The sequence below is a fragment of the Lonchura striata genome, chromosome 7 (genome assembly GCF_050655825.1).
Source record: "Lonchura striata isolate lonStrDom1 chromosome 7, ASM5065582v1, whole genome shotgun sequence".
NCBI classification, from domain to species: Eukaryota; Metazoa; Chordata; class Aves; order Passeriformes; family Estrildidae; genus Lonchura; species Lonchura striata.
The window spans coordinates 23,845,333-23,869,494 of NC_140709.1; the positions used below are offsets into that span (position 1 = coordinate 23,845,333).

Genomic DNA, 24,162 nt, shown 5'->3' on the forward strand with positions numbered 1-24,162 from the left:
GGCAGTGCTGCAGTGAGCTGCCCTTCCTGTGCTGCTGGCAGGAAGGCAAGGAGCAGGAGGCACAGGTGAGCTGCCAGGCCTGACAGAGAGTGCCAAAAGGCAGATCTGCACAGAGCCATGAATACTGTAAGGGAACACCAGCTGGCCTAACTTCATCTTGCAGGCTGCTCTTCAGTACAGAACTGTCACTGGATCCTCTGAGGAGATGTGTTAACACAGCAAAGGCAATGTGGCCAGTGCCCCTGAGAGGGACTTCCTGCACATCCTGCACTTGTGTGGAGAAGACAACAGGATCATCCTGGAGCAGGGAGACTGGCAGAGGGTTTTCTCAGAAGGAGCTCTTCCTTTGCCTTGTGTCTTCTAGTGCTCCAGGAAAATGTAAATACTTGTGTAAAACTTTTTTTTTTTTTTAAATTAAAAAAATCATTACTTAAAACAGAAAGGTAAGCTGGAGTTTGTCAGGAGGAAACACTCAAGTCTCATGCAAGTACAGAGAGGTTGGTGCAGGACATTTTGTGTGCAGAATGGTGTAATGACACTTGCATAAGATGTTCTGCCTGTCTCCCAGTTTGGACCCACCGTGTTGTGGCTTTATTTTTTTCATACACTGTGTGAATCAACTCAGAAGCAGCAGGTTGAAGCAGCAAGACAGCTTCTCTCCTGTCCTTGGAGACAGGGAAATATCAGCATGCCACCAGACCTGCTTATATTACATGGGCAAAACATGCTTAGTTCCCTTCTTCTGTGTGTTTTTCATTTAAAGGTTAGAGCACAGGCTGAAAGAAGAGGGACTTTGAAGGGCAGGGCCCTCTGCCTAATTATCCATTAGGCCCCTTACAGTAGGTGTCTGTCTCCTAAGTGGTCTAACTCCTATTGTACAAACACACAAAGGAGTTAATGGTGCTCAGTTCCTGCTTTCCCTTGATGTTCACAGAGCTCACTCCCAAGCACCGTCTGTCTCTGCCTTGAAGCCTTCTCTGTGGCCAGGGGGAAACTCGCCCTGCTAGGTGTGAGACGAGGAGGGGGAGGATCATTGTTTCCGGGGAAAGTACATTTGGCAGTTTTACCTGTGAGAGCCAGGAACAAGCTTGGGTGCCTGCCAGTCCATTCTGAACCTGTGATTTGGCAAATTTGAGGTAGTAGGAGGGAGAGCGCCCAACAAAAAGAAGAGAAAAGCACACCTAGAAGATCAGTTTGTCCAGCCGTGTCCTCTGTATCCATGGGTAGCAGACGGCCTAGCACTTCTTTTCACATGCTGACCATGCTGCAAGGAGCAGCAGTCTGCTGCAGAGGGGAAATGCAGATTGGAGCCTTCTCCCTGTTTGGTCCTTGGCAAGATGTGTGCCCTCAGGAGTGAGCTTGGAGAAACACTTCCCTAGCAGAAGGTTTGACAGCAATTTAAATGGCTGATCAGGACCAAAGGAACCTGCTTTTGCTTCCAGCACTGTGTGTTGAAAGGCAGCCCACCTCTCCAACAGTCTCATCCTCTTCATGTTCTTTCTGGCAGCTTCCACCGTGGTGCTTCTGCCTTGAAACACATCTCAGGATCCGGCTTTAGACCAGAGAGTGATAAAAGGCTGGTGTGGGTGGCATGGCTCTGCTTTGCAGTTAGCTGCAGTTACTGGTCACGTGTGAGAATAGCACCTGTTTCAGCTCTTTCTTGACCCAATCTCCAGACAACTTGCTTTTGTGCATCATCCCAGGGTTTCTTGAATCTCTCTCATAACACCTGGCTTTTTGTTGGAGGCTTCAGGATTATTTTGTTTTATACAACTTTTCAAATCTTCCAGATTCTTGCTGGAATCCTTGGTTGGCTTCCAGGTCTGGCATAAAAATGAGATGAAATATCCATATTCTCCACTGTCTTCTTTTTGTTGCTGGACAGGCAGGTTGTTGCTTGCCTGAGCTCTTACTTCCCTGCAGAGACCCTGGAGATGCAGAAAAAGGGCTCATCAAGGACCTCTGTGTAGGTAGAACAGGGGGCAGAAGTGTCCACCCAGCTGCTAACAGTGACAAATGTTGTGGGGAGAAGCACTGTCTGTATTTGTTTGCATTAGGAGGACAAGGAGACATTTACAGAGAGAGGAAGGAAAGCACAGTTTAAGTATATTTAATATTCATTTGAATTTAAAAACCCATAAATGTTCGTAATCAAATAGATAATTCAAATTTACTGAAGTATACTTTCAACAAGGAAATATTGCAAGCTAAGGGCTTTGTGATTGCTTTGTTGATGGAGGATGGACTTTGCTGAGGTTATTACAGTATCGACTTGAAGAGGATGGATTTACTAACAGGGCGGGTGATTTTGTCTGGCCTCAGCCAAGAGAAAAAAATGAGGGAAGTTAAGAAACTAGTGCCAGCTTGTGGTATTGGCTGAGTAATCTCAAACAGCCATAAATATATTGTAGCTTTAAAGTTATAGAAATATATGGTAAGGAAAAGGAAGATTTCATTCAGTAGATATGGGATAGTGGCAGTCAAGAGAATTAGTTTACATTTTTATTAGGCATTCTCATCAAGGGAATGGGAGAGCAGGATTTATTCGCTTCCTGACTCCTAAGGCTTACTGGGGGTGTTTCACTACTGAGAGCCTTAAGCATCTCAAACTAATGAAAAGATCATTTCAGGGCTCTTGAACTGCTTTATAGCTTGTGATAACAGAAAAGATGTGTTTATTTCGGGAAAGATTGTTTAACTGGTAAAGAAATGTTCTTAAGCACTGGCAGAGCAATATGCCAGCAGTTGTCACATGCATATGTAACACCATAGCTGAATATGGATCTAATCTGTTTACCAAGAAAGTAAATAATAAGATTGTGGGGTTTGCCCTTGCTCAGAACAACAGTGAATTAACCTGAAGAGATTTTGTTTCTTATGCCAAGAGATTGTATCTTATATTAAGAGACTTTATATTTTATTTGGAGAGATTGTAGAGGTTCTTACAGATTTTTCTGTAAAACAAATATTAAATCTGAACAAATTACAAATAGATTTTTATCCAGAGCACTGGAATTCTGATTAATTTTTAGTTTTATTGCCTCTTTTTTACATATTATTAATTCATTGACTAAACTAATTAATTAGTTATACATTATCAATGTTAATAATTTAGTTTTTAAATGTTGATTATTATTAATTAGCTACATATTAAAGTATACTTTATGCTTTAGATAAAAGCACAAATTACCATATTTTATTTAATTTTGAATTAAGTAAATTAATTTTTACTAACATATCCTAGTGTCCAAAGTGTAATACAGTGTATTGGTTTAAAGCAACTCCACTGACATCAGTGACATTAGTTGAGCCTCAGACAAGACTTGAGAACTGAATTTGGTCAAAAGGACTGAATACATTTGTTAATTTTAATAATTCTCTGCATAATCTATGCCAGCAAAATATTTCCATACCAACTAAATCTAACAACCATTCTATACCCTGCATGCACCCTGTGAAATGCTACAGATTTAAATAGCTATGCTGAAAACTTTTCAACCTCCTCCATTAAATTTGGGAGGAGTATATACCCAGAAAACCTTTAAATTTGAAAATGTTCTCAGTTTTGGATCTCCATTGGCCTTCATTGCCTCCCTCTCTCCTGCCCTGTTGCATGTTTCTTGGGATTTGCCGCTAAAAACCATTAAGAGCTCAAGAGCTAAACCTACTCATCACATTGACATAGGTAGTGAGTAGTCCAGGCTGAGAAATCAGCTCTTCTACCTGGATCCCCCTGCTTCTCTGAGGCTGGTCAAGGTCTTGGGTAAATCTTCAGAAAAGGGGCCAGTAGGATCTCCTCCTGTAATGTCTTCTGCATGAAATGTTTCTAAAATTGTTCCAGCCAACACACACTCTTACTTCTCCAGGAACAGAAGGTAATACTGTATATTTTGCTGATCAGATTTATCATTTTAAGGCTCTATTTAGTTGACCTCCTGCTGCTGGCATTTGTTACATTTCCCAGATAGTAAAACTGAGCCTGTCTGACTTTCCATAAGCACTGGGAAAAGAGACCTCTCCTCTCCACTCCTCTCCACAAGTTCCCACCGACCCTCTGCTGACAGCTTCTCTGCACTCATGTGAATTCTCCCAACAAGTCTGGACCTGAGCACACAGCTTTTGTTTCATTTTTGGACATGCCTTTGTATGCTGCTCTTTTAAGTAAGAATCAAGATTGCATCCAGCTGCTCCAGACTATTTAAATTTTTCTGAAAGCATGTTTGTCCTGGAACAGCCCCACTGAAAGGAACAGAGGAGTGGGACATGCCAAGTGTCTCCTTGGCAGCTCTGAACAAATCCTGCCTGATAACATGTTTCTGTTTGTTTTTCAACAGTGGAGTAAGTTTATTGAATCTCAATGATCATAATTAGGCTTCAAAAGTTAATGTTGTGTCAGCACACAGAAAAGATATTGAATGTTGCCTTGGAGTCAAATTTCAGACTTGGTGTCACTAGTTCCTGTGTGCGTAGTGCATCTGCTGGGCAATGACATCTCTAACCTCTTCTTGAGCAAGTGTTCCCATCTAAGACTGGTAACAGCTCTAGTATAGGGCACCTTGTCCATCCTTTTGGTGCAGAACATACAGAGTCAGGCCCTCAGGTACTGACGGAACAATACTGACCCCGTTCCAGCTAGGCTTTACTTTCTTTAAAATCCTGAATGAGTAGCTTCATTTGATGAACAGTTCTTGGAATGCAGTGAGTCAACTGATAGAGTCCAGTTTACTTCATCAAATACCAAATTAGTCTCTACCTCAGCAGAGTTTATTTTTGGTCTTTCTGTAATTAAAAAAAAACAAAAACAAAACAACCAACCACAGAGTTTGAGGGTTTAGTTTTTGGGTGTTGGGTCTTTCTGGCTTATTGTTGTTACAACACCCGTGGGACCTCTTGAAGTCTGGAGATGGCATTTGACCTGGAAAACACATCTCAGTTGCAGAGTAGTGCACAGCTCAGATGCCAATAAACACCGTACAGACAGCTTTAACTTCTCAGCATCACTTGTCTTATGCCAGGCAGGAAAACGGATTGATGCAGCACTCAGCTGGCTTGTTTCCAGACTTCACTGATGGAGTCACCGTGAGCAAGGCCTGCTCCTGCCTCCCTCAGCACTGGTGTGTCATATATTCCCAGAGCAGAGTGTGGCACTCTGTGCTTGGGAAAAGCAACTTTAATATTTTTCCACATTATTTGTGTGCACCACACACCAGTGGAGTTTTCCTGCTGCTCTTTCCTCCTTTCTCTGGTTGCTTGTTTCTGACGATGGCTGCTGGAGCTTGATCATTCTTGAAGGATCCAGTCATAATTCAGTAGCTGTGCAGAAATCTCTGAGAATGTTTCTGTAGGTTTTAACTGTGTTGTGTGTGTTCTTTTGCCAGTGTGTCTTCTGTGGTTGTGTCTGTGCTCCAAGACTGGGATATCCAGCCTCAGGTGTGTGAAGAACTTTATTTGTCTTTCAGGGAGAGTTGGTTTAGTTCAGATGTGCTGCTGCTGGGATCATTTTTTGTCTTCTTCAGTAATGTAGTTATGTTTTGAATCTTAAGTCCTCAGCTAAAGTAGAAGTAAAGTATTTGAGAAAACTAAATAAAAAGAAATCAAATGTTTCTGTTATGTGTTAAAAAAAGTAAGTCTTTACAGTTTTATTTATTGAGATAGAAAGTAGGTGAGATAATGTCTTTACAGATGAAAACCATTCTCACAGATGGGGGTCTGCAGAATAAATAATTCAATCTTTTGTCTTTTTTTTCTTTTTTGTGAATATTTGAGTATTACCATGTATCATCTCAAGCTCTGATTTAGATACAAGTTGCAGAAAAGTAACTTCAATGTCACGCATCTGAAAGTAAGCAGGAGGCAGGGAAGAAGCCCTGTGCAGGGCAAGCGTCATGGTCAGAGATCTGAGAGCAAGCAAGGAAACTCTCAGCATATTTGGCTGAGAACTGACTGTGAAGAAATCAGAGGATTTTTTATGTCTTACCGTTTTTAGGTTTCTTTCAAAAAAATGAGGATTTGGAGTACTAAGCTCAGAAGGAATGCAGCTGCTGCTTGGATAACTTTACAAATATCTAAGTGTAAAACAATTGCGAATCTGAATGTATTTTTATGGCAAATGGACTAATTGCAGTATCTCTAAAACTGTATATACTACTGTCCCATACTGTACAGTTGCTTTAAATTTGTGTTTGTTTTTCCAATTGAGGATGCTGGTTTTGCCTGTTTTCATGTGCATTTAATACATCCTGTAATATATTATTTCCTGTATATTTGCCTCATTCTTCTGGTATGACACTGGTATTAGTTTGAGTTCTTTCCTAGCAAAAGACCCTGCTATTCTCCGAGACTTTTTCTTTGTTATCAAAGTTAATGGTTGTATAACATGTAATTCCTTTTAGCAGTGAAACTGTTACACTCATAATTCTCTTAAGGGATGTTAGTGGTGAACTCAGTTTGGCATGTGAGCCATAGCTGTTCTCTGATATTTTGGTATTTTTACTGGCAGGGTATAGACAGTTTGCTATAGGTTATAGGTACAAAATATTTATCTTACTAATAGGTGATGTCTCTGAAATTGTGAAACATTTTATTAGACAGAATGTACAGTCAGGTAGTTAAAGGGAATGTCAGGAACTTATAGGAGAGTTTAGAATTAAAGTTGTCATGTGTAACTTTGAATTTAGCATTACCTAGTTTATGAATATTTAATCATCTCCTCTAATATTTCCTTGTCACTTTCCTTTTCCTTTTTTATTCCTTACTATTGAAATATTTCTAGATTTAAAAGAAAGACTTTTGAGGAGAAATAAATGTTGACAGGAGGAGTATAAGCACTGTTAACAGATCAAAGTATTTCAGGTAACTGCAGCAGATTTGCATTGATATAGTTTTGAGATTAAGATGCAAACAGAGGCTGTTTAGACTCATCATCCTCTTTAGACTTAATTTATAATAAAAACATTATTTTGATATTACACAACAGACGTAATGAGCTAAGAAGTATTTTGCCAGTGTGGGGAGGGAAGGGTTGAAAGTGGAAGAATGGTAAGGAGGATGGTGGATTCCATCAAGTGACCTTGCAGCTGGGAATGCTGAGGCCTGGAGAATAACAGTGTGGAAAACCATGTATTATGCCTACTGCTGTTTATCCTTTGTCTGTTTGAGAAGAGGAATTTCTGTGTAGAGATAAGACAGGTGTTTACAGAAACTTGGAGGCCCCCTCCCAGACATGCTTGAGCTCCCTGTCTTTGGAGAGAGATCAAAACAGAGATCATAAAAAGCAGAGAGGAAAATCACAGCATGGTGTTAACCCATGCATGTGTGGCCCTTTGATAAATGGGTGCATACAGCAGCCCTGACACCCTGCCTGGGATTGGGCTGTGCCTGCGCTCTCATTTTGGGTGTCTGCAGCCCAGTTTGGTTTTGGGATCCTCTAGCTGGCGAGTTAACAAAATAAATTTACTCTTTGCATTTCAGTTTTGTTGTTTTGGTTGTCCTCAATCACTTCTGTGCATTGATTCACACAGCCATATAAAAAGAGGGTCATTTGCCTAGAAATTCAGGAGGAATTCAGAATTCTAGTTCTCAGTAGTTGCTGTTAGTTGTATGGCACACTCAGAAGTAAATAAAACTCCTCCAGTTTGAGTATGAGTCTAAGGTGAGTAATTCAAACAAGTTGGAATTAGTGATGGTGAATGACACTTCGGTGTTGCTGTGTGTCTGATATATGTTTTCAACAGATAGGAAGCATGTAACTGTTATTTATAATTAATGTTTCTTCTTTGAACTTGAGAGATTGTCTAGGAAAAATAATTTTGTCTTCATGGGATGAGGATTGCCTTCATTGTAAGAAGAGTAATAGTTAGAAGGATTACTAGGGGCCTATTCAAGGAAAGGATTGGAGGATCTATTGGGAAGAGATGGGAGGCATTCAACTGAACCAGATGGAGAAAGAGAGGTAGGGAAAACATATGCACATTCTGGGAGAACTGCAGTCAGTCTCTGCTGGCTGAGTTTTTAGTGAAGACATCCTTTTTTTCCTGCATTCCTGAAGGGAGGTTGAGAAGGCTATGAATAGAGTGGGAAGGTGTAAAGAACTTGAAAATTTGAAGTATAAGGAGGCTGGAAACATGCAGTCTGCAGAAGTGGTACATTAATTTTGTGGACCAAACTTGTCAAAATTAGTCAAACAACAAGTAGATAAAGCTGGAGGCAAGTCAGTGTTTAAAAGCTGGGATTTATTTTTCTGTTGGCTGCTTTCTGATGCCAGATAGACAGCTATGTTTAGATTATTTGTGCTTGGCATATCAAATGTACCATGTTGTTTAGATACAACCCTTAGCCATTTCTGCTTCACCTTTTTCTTTGACTCTATGATCTGCTGCTTGGAGCTGTGCCCAGAGACCATTCAGAAGCTAAAATCTAGCCTGTTTGTTAGGCAACACTTTATTGGAAGTGCCAGCAAAATTGCCTCCTGGCTCTTATTTGTGTTTGAGAGTGGAGCTTGACCTTCAGAGGATTCAAAATCCCCATTAGGGATATTGAAGGCTGGGATATTTGTAAGGTGGGTCCTTGCTGCTCCATTCCTGCTGCCTGAGCAGGGTCTCCAAGAGGCATCCCAATGGCTCTCTCTGTCCAGAACCTGGCAGGTTCACCCTTTTCAGTGCTCCACAAAATTCTCCCCACATTACACTGCAGGTTTGGTCAGGATCTGTAGCTCCAATATAATTGAGCTGAGTGGATTAGTTTATGACTGTGTAGGCAGTTCATTTTTAAGTGACTAATGTTATTCTTGTTCGTAGGAAGGCTTGGCATAAGCACTTAGTTGATCCAAGAAGCACAGAAATGCCAATCTGCAGAGTATATATAAAGGTTTCAAAAGGGAAAGAAGAACACAAAGAAGCATCATCAAAAATAGATCACCATGACATGTTCCACTTCAACTGCTAATTGCTGTCTTTATACCTTGAGTGGTTTAGCGCCTTGTGTGAGGCATGGATTGCTGCACCTTCCATAGCTTGGATGAGTCAGTGGTCATTGAGGTCATGCCAGGTGCGGGAGGTCTCTCCAGGGCAGATCTTGAAAGGGAGGTGCAAGTTCTGAAGTGTTTGAGAGGCATGTGAAAGTGTTACAGATTGACTGCTTCAGAGCATGGTAGGTGATCTATCTTTTCAAAAAGCCACACTCATACAATTGCTGTTATAACTACTGAAATTTGTTAATATTAAAAAAAAAAAAAAAAAAAAAAAAAAAAAAGACTCATGAAAGTGTTTAAGGCATTCAGGATACCTTGGGGAGCCAAATGTCCTGGAGGAAAATGGTGTAAATCTTTTCTTTGTTTTTACATATGCAAAAACTTAGGATGGGCTCCCAAGAGCTGCCAAGGATTGTCAAGATTGACAAGGAAAGCTTATGGAAAAAATCAGAAATGACTGATAGATCAGTTTAGCAATGACTGTCAGCAGGAGAATAGTACCACAATTTGCAATATTTCTCTTCATAGAATATATTCGAAACAGTTTTTTACTTTTAGTCTGATTGAAAACAAAAAAAAAACAGCGTTGCTGTTTTAGCATTACACTTTTGACTTTCATGTGGAAGCCCATGCTGGCCTCAAGTTCATCACAGCCATGTAGTTCAGGAGCAGCACTGCCTTGAATGAATGGTGCTTCTTTCTTTCTCCCAAAGGCACAGAGGATGTAACATGTAGTAGAAGGGGACATTTCCAAGTTTTGCTGCTTGGGTCATGCCAGCAACAGAGGGATTGTGTCATTCTGTGCCTGCTAAAAAGGCAGCTTCGTGTCAGCACAGTCTTCCTGGATGTCATCCACATGTGAACACAGCTAATTCTATGTTTGCCACTTCCTTTTAGCCACGGAGATTTTTTAGTGAATAATAGTGTTTGCTTGAAAAAGTAGTTCAAATTAAGATTGTGATTTATATGTCACATGGTTTGGGACGTACCTCTGTAGTGTCAGTTCTTATAAACTTGATGTTTCTGAATGTTTTTGAATATCATTTACTAAGAGCCATATTTTAAGTTAGTATTTTGGAGAAGGGAGGTAAGATGATTCTTGTAACAGATGACCTTCAGCCCTCAAGGAGTACAGAGTATTGCAGGCTAATTACCTAAAATGTATGCATCTAAATAAATTTAGAACTGAGGGCTGATAAAGGTTACTTATTTTTTTAGTGTGTAATTGACAACATCCACAGGGTAAAATTTGTACAAAATGAAAGTGAAGGTATTGCTTCCAGTTTTAGTCATGACAGTCTTTCTGCAGGTGGCATTCAGCAGTCTTGGTGTTTTGCCCAAGGTGAAAACTCTTTTGTCCAAAGAAGTTTAAATAAAGCAATGCTGACATTAAACAGGACATTCCCACTGTACAACTACCAAAAATCTGTATGTCACCCATTCCTCTTGGCTCTCGGCATAGGGATACATTTCTTAGGTAGTTCAGGGTCCTCTTCCTTTCCATAGCACAGTGAGAGCATGGTCAGACATTTGCTTTGCAATTAGCTGCACATACAGAGATGCTGCCAGCTGTTTTCTGTGGCATTTCAAAGCCCTCCCAACTCTGCCAGCTGGAGGATTCATGTGAATGGGGTCAATACTGGGGTCTGTATTCCCACTTTGTACTGAATCCATCCAGTAACTTGGTAAATCTCCCTGTGAAATAAGTTGTATCAAACTGACAGTCTGCTGTGTCAGCTATACTGCAGGAGCAGAAATATTCAACCAACTCTTAATCTTTTTTGCTACATCCCCCAGGAGGAGACATTTTAAAATCATTTCCATCCTTGTAAATTGTAGACTGGAACACTTAATGCTCTGCAGAGTATATCTCTGCATTGCCACTAGCATATATTTGGAGTAAAATGTTGTGGACAAAGCTGTTGCATCTAAATAAAATCTGACTTGGTCCACTTCTCTTTTCATCCCCTTATAAGATTTTATTTTAGGTTATCCTCAGTAAGTGCAGCACTTGAGTGGCCATATGCTTGGCAAAACACAGATAATTTACAAATGTTGTTTGTATTAATTTCTGTAGTTCTGAAGTTATTTTAAAAACACAGCCTAAAAGACTTCTTCCAGAATTAATATGTTTTCACATAAATCTGGAAATGCCCGTACATCTGCTCAGATCTCCAGGAAAGTGCATTTAGTACATTAGTTTCATGCTGAAGTGTTAACATTTTAGGTTGTTTTATTAGGAGAGAATAAAGAACTCTTGCCTTGTTGAAAATTTGTTACACAAAATAAGGATGAAGAGGTTCCAAAAGAGCTAATGCTAAGCATTGGAAACTGGATGAAGCTGTGCAGATTGGAAATATTTCCAAGACATCTGGTAATTAGCTTCCAGTTCTTATGGAGTCCTGCCCTGTGAAAGCTGCTGCTGCTTGGTGCAGCAGGAGTGAGATGAAGCCTAACTCTGAAAAGCTGGATCTCTGTGTTCACAAATTATCAGTGGGCTTTTGAAAACTCTGACTATCCCTTTGGAAAACTAACTCCTACCAAAAATCTGTCCAGTATTTCTCCCACTGCAGGATTGTCTTCTATTCTGGCATTTGCTTGGCACGATGGGGAAAGGGAACAAGTTATCAAAGAGTTCTTTCTGGCTTTCCCTGCCTGAGCCGTTCTGCCCCACACCAGCTTGCTGTGTTCCCCAGGGACTGCAGCAAGCTGGGAGTTGCTGGGGCATGACTGGCTGGTTACTCCCCTGCCCAGCCCAAAATGCCAGAGAGGGTTGCCACTGCTGTCAGAGCTGGCCCCTGGCAACCTTCTCCAGGGAAGTGAGGTAGCACACTCAGGTGCAAGGGACCTAGAGCCAGGCCAGAGCTTGATCCTTTTGTTATTATTATCATTATTGTTGTTGTTATTATTACTACTACTGTTGTTATTTTCCACAGGGGTTTTTTTGTTTCATTAAGGAAGATTTAAACATGAAAGAAAACTTGCTATTTGAGTTAGTTTTGTAAGTTGTCTCTTGGGAGCACTTGTCTACACCTGGTTATAGGATAAGGGGTGTTTGTGGGGTTTTTGTGTGAAGTTGAGATGTATAAACCTTCAAGCAATGAATGGGAATTGCTGAGACCTAGTGCTTTGGTTCCTTGTCAGAGACTTGGGAGACTACTTCTGTACCCTGTTCTGCCCCTTACCTGTGCAGCTACTTTTATCAAGTCATTGCCCTGTCATGTTTATTATTCTTTGTGTAAAACAGAATATTGACCTTGTCTTAGATATCTGCTGTAAAAGTGGTTAAGAACAAATATTACTTCCTTTTTTTACAAATATTTTACCATCTAAACATCAGCAGTCAGTCCCAGCACACTCACTACTAGTAAAGATGTTTATCTTTTAAGCTCTGTGTCTATTAAGTGCAATGAGCAGACGGCTTAAGTTAATTTTATAGCAGTTCACTGCTTAAAAATTAGGCATTTGCAGCAGAGAAAAGCTTTATTGAGATTTGTTATCAGAAATAAAATTCCTTTTCCTAGATTGCAAATGTAAGCCAATGTGTGGTTAAAGTGTTCACTAAATTATACTGACTGAAAATATGAAGGAAGTAGAGTTACATATGAATATATAATATTAGGACATGTTGGAAGAGATTATACTTAATTTGATATAACCTGATGAATTTTGCTGCAGTAGACATTATCTCCACCAATAAATCATGCTTTCAGCTTCAAGTAAAGACCATACACAGTGTGAGCCTTTTCTTCTTAAGATCACAGCCATTCCATGTCTGTGTTGTAGCAGTATCTAATTCCTGAATGTGGTGCAACTGGTGCAGCTGCCTGAGCTATTGGAAAGAAGGATTTAGCACCCAGTGTCATGTGCTTTTGATTTTCCCATGGTCTGAGCTTCTGTATCTTGCTGCAGGCAGAAAAATGCCACTTCCCAACAGCTGCCTCCAGTCTGGGCTGTGAGAGAAAATGACTTTTCTTACAATGGAGTTCCAGCATATCTTAGTCTAATGGCACCAGTGGTCCAAACTCAACAGCAGAATTCCATGGGGGTTGCAAATCCCTTGACCTAAGCAAATTCGCTGCTTGTCCTAAGCAGTGGCAGCTGCCTTAGAGAGGGGTACAAAGCCCTACTCCTAGGGCTAACCCAAACAGTTTCTACTCCTTACACTACAACTATATCCACAGAGAACATTTGCTTTGAATATTCAATTATTGCTAGAGGAAGCAATAGTTGGGCTGGATCTAGCTTTTCAATAAACAGATTTTACTAGGTGAGACTTGTTTCACTCAGATGTTTATGACTTTGCTTTCCCTTGAAATGATTATTATTTTCACATTTTTCTTTAGCGTAGTACACTTTTGTGGAGTAAAATAAACTCGTATCAGACATTGATTTATGTGTATTTATATGCATGATGCTTTCTCTATTCCTTTGAATTGCTCTGTTTTTGGAACTAAAGTTGGTATTCTCAGAGTGTTTTAATGCTTTTTATACACAAATTACATTTATATATTCTCTGTACCAAGTATTGCTTCATCTGTCTTCAGTTCTGCATTACACAAGCAGATCCTTGTCCTCAACTGATTTGTTTTGAGACTCTCCAAACACTCATATTTAACTAGTGTGGTGGACATTGTTAGGCTAATGTTTCAGAACCCAAATGGAGCCTGCCCTGTCCTGGTACAGTGCGGGTAATGCTCATAATGTTGGGTCACTCTACAACTCACGTACTAAATTAACATTATGGAAATGTCAGAGGGAGGATCCTGAGCCCAGATTTTATCCCTGCTGTAGCTCTGGAGCTGCACATGCAGAATATAATTCCAGCATGTGTTAAGCCAGTTGAGGTTGAGCTGCTGCAGCCTCCTCTTTTGCCCTCCTCCCCACTGCAGCAGTTCTTGTGCTGGTGCTGGCATCTGAGCCAGTCTGCAGCCAGCTGCTGTTTCCAGGAGTCTTGGCAGCAATCACTGGTTACTTCTCAGCTTGCTCAGCAACACAAAGCAATTAATATCAAATAATAAATTAGATATATAAAAATTGTCAGCAATGATAAACTTGTCCCTTGCACAGAATGTGAAGCTTGTCATAATTTTGCTCCAAGCAGGATTTAAAGCTCATAGCCAGAGTTTGGGTGTTCATTTCAGTGGAAAAAGAAAAAAAAAGTGAGAAGCTCATTTAATCAACCCTCAGTGTAGGAAATTTTGTTGGCCAGTGTGGAGACTTAACTAAAGACAAACCTTTTGAACACTGAACTGTTGTGCTGAACAAGGTTCTTGAGTTTTGCCTAATCAGATTCATGCCCCTTCAAAAGAGATAACTACTTTCAATTCAGCTCATCCACATGGTGACCCCAAGCACGTTTGGAAAAGAGCTGGACTGGAGAAGGTGTCTATATTGCATGCAAAGTGGAGAAAGTCTTGGTGTATGAACTGGGAAAGAACAATTATTTTTTGAGAAATACAGCTTTTTTCTAGTTACAGAGATTTGCATCAGACTTTTATGGCTTCAATGTAGGCACCTGACAGGGAGCTGTGGCACAGCATTTTCTGCTTTGTTATTCTGTACAGTCTTATGCGGAAATGAATAGAGGCAAGAGGAAGAAAATATTTAAAGGTAATAATAGAATTACACTTGGGAGAAAGCCTGTGCTGGAAGGTTAGGAAGACTGGACTAAGAAATTACTTAGATGCTGAAAATACAGGCTTCTTTTGAATGAAAATACTCAGTGCTCGCTACAGGTTAACTTTCAGGAAGTCAGTATGAAGCAGCTCTAAGTACAGAACTGATATGCCTGTATTAGAGGTCAGAAATCCCCAAGTAGGAGCTTCTTATTCAGAGTGTTAATGTATGGCAATGGAGGCAAGGTTATCTGACTGGCTGGTTTTGTATTTACTTCTGCGTGAGCAAGCTGGAACTTCTTTGCTGAAGTTTAAAGCTGATTTTTTTAAGAGGAGGGGGAAATGCATCTTCTAGCTATATGTTGTAAAGTGGTAGAGAAGCCCAATCCTGGACATCCTGGAGATGGAGGAGGAGGTTTCACTGTGGAAGCACCAGGCATGTTGGGTGTTCATCTTCTTGACAGGTGGATACACACATTTCAGTGAAGGTGACTTCTCAGCAATTCTCTCTTTCTTGGTCCTTCATGAAGTACCTGAATAAATCATGTTCTAGAAATTGCACTTTATCCTTTTATGATATTAGAATCAAATTTTTCCACAACATTAACGCCGTTCGCAAGTTTAATCACAGAGTCTGCCTTTAGGCTTGAATTACCGGATGGTGGTGATTCTCTCATTCACCAGTGTGCTTTCTGTCTTAAAAAACACCATTCATAGATATTGCTTTCAATTGTTGGATGAAGGTACCTTCCTTAGAAAACAAGACATAATCTGCAGAGAGGTAGAAGACGTTTTTAATACCTTGGTCACATTTTTTAATACATTTGGAATTGCCTAACAATTAGGTATTGGGTATAGCTTGATAGGTGGGGATTTCATTTGAATAGCTTAGTTAACCAGCAGGCTTAGTCTGTTGAAAACTTCTCACTTCTTCTTCTTAGGCATGAGTATTTATATGTTTACTGTATTTTTAAAGCCAGTTGTATTTTTAGTTTAATTAGGTCTTTTAGTGAAATTGCTTTAACTTCTTTCTTCCTCCATCTGAAGGGTGTGCATAAGGGATGTTGGGAACAATCTCTTTGTTCACATTAAAAGTGTTATTGAAAATATTGATAGGAAATCCTGAACTGGATTTCTCAGTGTCACTTAGCTTTGTGACATGAAGATTTTGCAGTGAAGGGTGGAGGTGGCTGATATCTGAAGCACGTGGTTGCCTCAGAACAACTGAATGACTTAATAAATGTAATCTCCAGAGGGTAAGGTGGTGGTCTGGGATTTGGGAGTTGGATGTTGCAGGCATACTCCCCAGCACACATTTTCTGGATGTATTTGTGGGCGGACACCTTAAACTAAAGCTGCACAATTTCTCAGGTACTGTGTGATTCTTTGAGTGTGAATTGCTAGAATCAGTATGGAGGCTAAAGATACTGAAAAACAAAATATGTGTGTATTCCAAATGAGTTTTGTTTGTGTTAGGGAGTTGAGAAAGATTCTCTCTCACAGAAGAAAAGCAAAATTTTACATTATTAAACCAAGGTTCGTCAGTAATTTTGAGTGGAAGAAAAATGGGAACTGTGTACCTGCTAGATAAATTTCTTCAATGAAGTGATTTTGCCCTGCTACAAATTAAATTTTATATCAACAGCAAGAAAATAGTGGTTTGACACTAGTACTACAGTTCTTTCAACTCTGATGAAAGGGATCTGGTCTTTTATTTTGTGCTAAATTAAAGCTTTGTTATTATGAACACATGGCAGAGTAGCAGGAAATGTTTCCTTTTACTGACTGTCCTGCTCTGTGTTTTATTAGGAAGTATGGATAATTTCTCCTTTGTAGGCATACAAGAGGGACTTATGTGCATATTTCAAGTTAGTTCCTGCTGAACATTTGTTTTATTTTAAATTCTTTCATGCCTATGAGATTTCTGTTTTCAAAAACAACTCACATTTGGTAAACTTTTTTGTGTATTGCCTGGGTACACTTCTCTGTCAAGAGCATAGACATAGAATATCTGATGTGTTTTGTTACATGGTTTAAGTTAAGTATTTCTGTTGTAATTTAGCAAACTGTGTTCTGGTATTTAGTTACTTTTTCAAAAGAAAAATTACAGGAATTCTGCCTCCATGATTAGTTTGGGTTGTCCTGGAAGATGGAAAGGACCTGCACACACTTCTAACTGCAGCAATAAGGGTCCTAGGAACTAGCAGGAATACAAGGAGAAAAGTAATCTAAAGCTATTGTAGCAATGAACCAATTTAATGGGGCTTTAGGCAGTGGAAAAACTGTCAGCTTTCCAAAATACATTGTTTGAGTTTTCTACATATTAAAATTTTGATGGAATTAGCAAATGATTTGTTACTTAGCTTCCTTTGGTAACAAGAGTGTATATTCTTCTACTAATGGCAAGTTTAGCACTGGAGGTTCTAGTGGTGTATAACACCTCTTTCCCTTCAGGGTGATGAATAGCAGACCTGCACTGGCTGAGGTCCCCTGATGGTACAGTGTGACCTGATCCAAACACAGCCACGTGGTTCCATTTCTAAGCCAGAGCAAGCAACTAAAGTTCCTGCCCTACTCTGGCTGCAGGAGGGGAAATGACACCTGATTAAGGATAAAGCTAATAATCCATTGATGGTTTTTGAACGTGTATGGTTTGGCCAAGTTAGTTTAGGCTGGGTCAGCACTTTGCTTGGAGTAGCCACACTGCTCTTGAGGAGTTCTCAAATTGCACTTGCTTTGCATTGAACCATGTCCTTGGGCACAAGTTCTGCACTGCTTTATAACCAGCTGAATTATCAAGGGATCCATAAGGTAAAAATAGGTTGTTGTTGGTTTTTTTTTTTTTTTTTTTTTTAATGCTAATTTCAATGTCTCAATTGTAAGGGTATGATAGACTTTAGGGAAGTGACACAAGGAAAGATTTGTAAACTGAACTAGATCCTTATATCCTCAATTCCACAGAGCCTCTGTGGATCTGCTAGAAGCAGTAAATAACCCTTCCCAGCAAACAAATGTAGCAGGCAGTACAGTGACAGGTAAAATAAAAACAGTTATAGCTATATAAAGAACACAATAGACTGAAACTTTTTCTTTGTAAAAAATAACATCTAAATCTTAATAATAGTGAGCACCTTATCAAAATGTGTTTTCTGCACAGTTTTGATATATTGCTGTAGACAGCCCTCATGTGTCCAACCTTAGAAAAATGCTGTAATCCTAAAATTAGGGCTATACTTGTAGCTCCTGCCAGTGAAACCAGAATGCTTTCTGTGTGTATCGGATGGGGAAATACTTTCTGTGTAGTACTCAGATTCTTTAAGTAGAGGTGCTTAGGCACAGGTACTGATAATATGAATGCTGAGAATAAGCATTCCAGAGAGCCTTGTAAATAAGGCATTGAAAAATAAAGAAAATAGAAATTGTTATCTATGCTTGTCATAGGTCATAGAACTGAAAGCCACACACAAACATATGCCTTTTAATTAATGTTCACTTCCTTTCTTGCAAAACCACAAGAGTGCCTCCACACTTGGAAAAGAGAATTAAGAAAAAAAAGGATAATGGACAAATTTTCTTCAAAATGTTGAAAATATCAAAGCAAGAAAATATTTTGAGCATTTTCTATTCCCATGCTTACCATTAAAACATAACTACTGGTAAGTGATCTGTGCTCTCTTCAGCCTCACTGAGCAACTCAGACAGCTTGCCCCAGACAGAGATCCTTTGGTTGCTTGTGAGATTACTTTTTGTTCTTTAATTACCAGCAGCATAAGTGTGTATCTGTAGCTAGATAAAAAGGTAGTGTGCTACTAGATAGGGTTGTCTAGCTCTGTTTTCATTCACTTTCTCACTACATGGAAGGGTGAGGAGGATTTTCTCAAGTGCTGAGCTTAGTGGCTTGAGTTAGGAGCCAGGCTCCCCATTGTTTTTGGTGAAAGGTAGGTGTCACCAGAGGGAGATGGAACACATTGGTGTTAGGGAGTATTTAGATATTCTGGGTGCTGCAGTCACTCTTCTCTTTACCCTGATTGTCTGGGTAGCCTGTGGGACAAACATCAGCATCCACACTAGATATCCTGCATGGTAAATATGGATCTACACCACTGTGATAAGTTGAAGTTACCTGAGCCTGGGGCACTTTTCTTCAATGGGAAATGAGTTCATCAAGCTCAGAAGCTGAGAAGGTGAAGCAGGCAGACTCCCTACAGATTGGGTGTGTATATTTACCTGAATTGTATGTGCTGGTGGCATCTGTCAGAGCCCCTTTAGTATCTCGTGGTGTGACACTGAGCTAGCTAATTCAACAGCTTTAGCTGAGACAGTGGTTCCAATATACAGACTTTTGTGCTGGTAACATCCTGAGTGCCTTTCCTCCAGCAGGATTTGTAAAAGTCAATTTCCAAAGCTATGCTGAAGATTTTGCAGAACTTCACTATACTGTAGCATTATGAAGTGGATTTTTCAAGTACAAGGTTATGGAATGTGCTTGAGGGCTTTTTTCTTTCTTTACTTAGTACCTTCAGTTAAAATAAGAAAAATCAAAAGAGATGTCTTATCCCTCTCTTAAAGCAATGTCTTCACTTACACTGCTGTAAAAATTACACAGTGACAGAGTTGTAGCTGAGCAGTCTTCCAAGAGTTTTACTTTGGCTGAATCTCATTTTGAATTAAACATCTGGGAAGGATGGAGGGAGGTCTTTCTTTACCTTCCTTTCCTAATTCTCACCCTAGGTGCCCCATTTGGTTTGTTAGCTGCTGCCTTTGTGATAATGAGTAGAGATCTTTTCCAGCCTTTACAGTTCTATGATTCTGCCTGCTTGGGTATCACACCTGAGGGCAGAGCCTTTGAGAGAAGAACGTGAGAAGATATTCCACCAGTGGTTTTTTTGAGGTGTAGACCCTTTAGTTCTATGATACCAATGACATTTCTCATAGGACTTTTAGAGTCAGACTGACTTCACTGTTGGAAGCTTCCTAAAAACAAGGACACTCCCTCCCAGTTGTATGCCATTGCAGGCCCATATTCAATATCATAATAAAGCGTAACACAGAGTTAACATCAAATTTGGCCAAATTACATTTTCCTTCATTCTTTTTCTTCTCCGTTAGCACAGTCTCAGTATGAAGTTGCATTCTGTCGCCAGATTTAGAGCCTTGTGTTTTAGAGGAGGCCTGTTGGCAGCATTGCATTTAGTAAGTGCAGAAAGCAAAATGCTACCAGCATCATGTAGATTGGAGATTCCTTGTCCTAGTTTCTTGTCCTGCATTTAGTTCCATATGGGCAGCTTTAATACATTTTGATTTAATGAATTGTAACAAAAGCTGAACTTGGATTTCTGTAACCACTGCATCAGGAGTGGTTACAGAACTTCTTGCTTCAGAACTTCTGCTTAGTGGTTACAGAGCTAACAGAACTTGCTGGTGTGAATGCCACTGCATCCACATGAATGCTCTTAACACTGTTCTGGAAAAGCTGTCCTTCATCTTCGGGAAACTTGAGAGCGGGGGTTCAGGAGAGTTAGGTGTGACAGACCTGTGTGACCCCATGGGCTCCTCAAGTTTAACCTCATGTCTTTTCAAATTCACCATCTCAAGTCACACTTGTAAATTAAATCCGTTCTGTGGACTAGCTTGGCTACAGCATGGTCATAAATCCTTTCTTATCTGAATCAGGTATATATCCCTCAGTAAAGTGACATAATGAATATTTGCTTAGGAAGCAGATGCAGGCAGTTAACTAATTTATTTTTAAAAAGCAATTCATCTTTAATGTATGTAGTAACCCCCCCTAATTTTGCAAATAATATTTTGTCATTTCAATTAAATTGCTTTGTTATTTTGTCTGAGATTTTTTTAGCCCATATTGTAAAAAAATTAATCAAGTGGATTTTTTATTGAGAATGAATTATTGGTGCCTTTACTGAATTTGTGATGTTCTGAAGCTAATTTAGGAGGACAGCAGGCTGTTAGCAATGGGCTGCACTTGTATGCTCTGTAGCCAGAACACTGAAGTTGTCATTCAGACCTGTTGCTCCATCAAGATTTTGTGTTTTGTGGCTACCAGCTCACGGATGCCCTAGCTCTGACTTAGTAAGTGATTGACTCTGGTGCTGCACTTAATTGTGACTGATTCATTGGGCTGAAACGTCACTGATTTAATACATCCATTTCATTAATGTGTTTGAATTTTGTCCAGCTGTTGGAAGTGTATGAAAGAAAGGTACCTGACATGCAGAGCAAGAGCACTAACCTCTGCATTAAACTATAAAGCAGTCATTAGGACATCCTATGCTGAAATTGATTTGCTCCACAGAAATTTGGTTTTCAAGCACAGTACTAATTAGCTGTAAGCTTGATGAATGTCAAGAATTAATTGAAACATTTCAGTGCCCTGTGTGGGTTTTAAGTGTTGTCATTATTGCCCCAGTATTTTCAGTTCCTACACTAATTGTTTTTTAGAGAGCATGAATAAAATTATCTTCTGGAGGGACTGAAGGTACAAATGGTTCATTGCATTACCAAAAATGGACCTGTTCACTTTTAGATTTCCCTTTTTTTTTCCTTAAAATGTATCTAATATTTTTCTTCCACTTCTATGCATGCATTTCAAATAGAAAGTAAGATGTTAGACTCAAACTTTATTTTTGACAGCACTTGTATTTATTTTTCACTAGAAAATGCTTTTTTTTCCCAGGAGAATGCTCTGGAGGCCAGCATTCTCTTGTTACCTACTTTCATTTTGGCAACAGGAATATAGCTACAGCTTCATAAAATAATTTTTTTGTTTTTAATTAAATGGGGTGTCATCCAAATTCCATGATTATTTTGTCCTGTTTATGAAAGAACTGCAACATTTGGTACATGAAATGTCTGCAAGATAAAAAGCATCTTGGAAATTTATGAATTGAAAGAGAATTCATAATCATAATTATATTTTTTCTCAAATATTATCTTAATGTAAAAATCCCTACATTTTGCAGGGGTGGGTGTTGGGGATTGCAGATCCATAGTGCAGACTGCTCATATTCCTTGTGTCTGATGAGTGTCTCCATGTTTGACTACATAGTAAGGATGAATGTCCAACATGTTGTGTTACAGACTGCAAACATATGTATGACAAATATGTGGGCTGACATGACATAGGAAGAGCCTTTTATTTGCGGGGAGTTTCCTCTGTGTGTCGAGCAGTTCCAGAAACCACAAATTCCCAGGCTGCAGTGTGGTGCCATGCCCTGTCACTCACTTCATACAATTCATGTATGACAGTCCCAGGGCCTGTTCCTGGCCACCACAGCGAGACAAGGATGGGGCTGCTTTAGCATGTCTGGGAAATGGAGGTGGTGCCTGGGAAACTGCCCAGGTGGGGAAAACTGAAAGGACCTTTTACAGTGCTGTTTCATTGGCTCATCTGCATGGATGTCATCAGGCCACTGTGTCTGCATGAGTTCAGTGCTGCTGCTCTCCACAGCAGTCAGTTCAGTAAGTTTGGCTCTCAGCAGGGTGGATTCAGGACATTTTGTGGAAGGTTAGGGTAATTTTTATTCAGACTTGCTAAAGATTTGATTTTTTTTTTTGGTGGTTGCTTTTTTTGGGAGTGAGGGGGAGGGGAGGGATTTATTGTTTGTTTAGGGTTTTTTGTGAGGTTAGATGGTTACTGTGTGATAATAGCATTAGTGACAGCTCTAGAAATTGAGAAAATGCTGGATCATCCATTCTTTCAAACCTTTACTTTAAGAAGTAATTATGCAGTAACCCTTCCCCTAGTGAGAAATGCATTCTTAAAATAAAATATTTTTGGCTCGTTGTCTCATTTCCGATTGCCCAGAGGCATAGCACAAATATATCCCAAAGAAACAGTTATTTGGAACAACTGCTGCAAGAAGTTGTAACAATTCCATGTTACTTGGTTCTCTCACCCTTCCCTAGTTTGCTGCCCAAGGTGTAACATTTCACTCGAGTCTATGAAACAAGTAGCAATAAATGTGTATCAATATACTTGAAAGCCACATTTTTTATGGAGATGTGATCTGTTAAATGCTTGGAGAAGACAAATGTGGTCAAGATGTAAAACTCCTTTTGTGTACTAATATGATGGCAATGAAAGGGTGATGTAGAAACTCAGAGCAATGATATACTCAAGAAAATAAATCTGGGGATATGTTTTGGACAGTGAAAAACCAGGAGTGCATTGTCATTCTATTTCATTGCTGTCTCTTCAAAGGGGACAGCAAAGTACCCAGCTTTTGTGCCAGTTTAAAACACCTAGCCCACTGAAATTAGCTGGAAATTGAGCAGGTGTTAAAAAGAATCAAATGGTTTTTATGCAATAAAATGAATGCTGAAGGAAATCCATAAAATGCCTCTCTCAAAAGTACATCTGAGTCTTCCTTTCCCTCTCCTCTTTTTTCTTTACACAGTGCCGGTCCTAAAGGAGATAACATTTATGAATGGAGATCTACTATACTTGGACCTCCAGGTTCTGTATATGAAGGAGGTGTTTTCTTCCTGGATATCACATTTTCATCTGACTATCCATTCAAGCCACCAAAGGTAAGGGTAGGATGTTTATTGTGCTTATCCTTTTTTCATGTGAGAAGAATACAGCTTACAGCCAAATGACTGCACATCACTTTCTGAATAGCAAATTTGTTTATGGTCTCTTGAAAACTACAAGGTCCAAAATCTTGGCTTGCAGTCTCAGAAAAATCCCATCTAATTTACTTCTTGATTAACACAGTCAGTGCTGATTTACAAACTTCACCAAGTGATAAATGAGATGATAATTCAGATCAACACGTAAAAGTCAAGAAATTTTAGTTCTAGTAGAAAACAACAGAAGACTTATGTTTCCTTCTTCTCATTCTAGCTACTAAAATATGTGTTTAATAGTCTTTCCTGTTATGAGCCAGATTGTACATTAAATATTATCAGTAATTTTTAAAAAAATAAGAAAAGACTAAAATAAGTTCATATAGAAAACTGGAGTGTTATATTGTGACTTTAAATTGGGTAAATTAGTGTGATGAATTTCCATTATTTTAAAATGTCTATTTGCTACTGCTAAAATCAGCAATCTTGTTTGGTAATGTTTTTGAGCAAAAGCTTTTTTTATTAAATTAAACTAATCTTAAATTAAAATGTCACTTCCTTGCTCAGAAATAGTATGGACACCTAATAAATTGTAACTTACTAATGGATATGAAAGAATTTAAAGGTCATTCATTCCCTTTTCCCCTCTCTTAATGCCAAATTGCCAACTCTTGACCAAGTCACTACAAATGACACTGCAAAACTCTCACAACTAAATACATTTTACCACACAACATTATACAACTTACGTCTTTGGGGGCTATAACTAGTTTCTATAAATCTAATATCTTTTTTCATTCCCAGAATTATTACAACATGAAGAATATATACTCTGTATTTCATACTTCTTTTTAACCCACAGCATTTAATAAGTTCTGAATTAAGAATGTTATACTGAAGTGATGCACAGTTTTGGACAAATTCCTCATTCTAATCTTATAGATTTTTTTAGAACATGATAGTTTTTAAATTTTCAGGATACATTGT

General features: G+C 39.2%; 1 protein-coding gene across 2 annotated transcripts in view; it reads left to right on the forward strand.

The window, feature by feature from the left end:
* UBE2E3 (ubiquitin conjugating enzyme E2 E3) overlaps positions 1-24,162 on the forward strand; it is a 55,490-nt gene that overhangs the window by 26,960 nt on the left and 4,368 nt on the right. For both annotated transcript variants that reach the window (XM_031505399.3, XM_031505400.3), the window contains exon 4: positions 23,004-23,136. In XM_031505399.3, the coding sequence (XP_031361259.1) occupies positions 23,004-23,136 (133 nt within the window). The remainder of the gene's footprint in view (positions 1-23,003; positions 23,137-24,162) is intronic.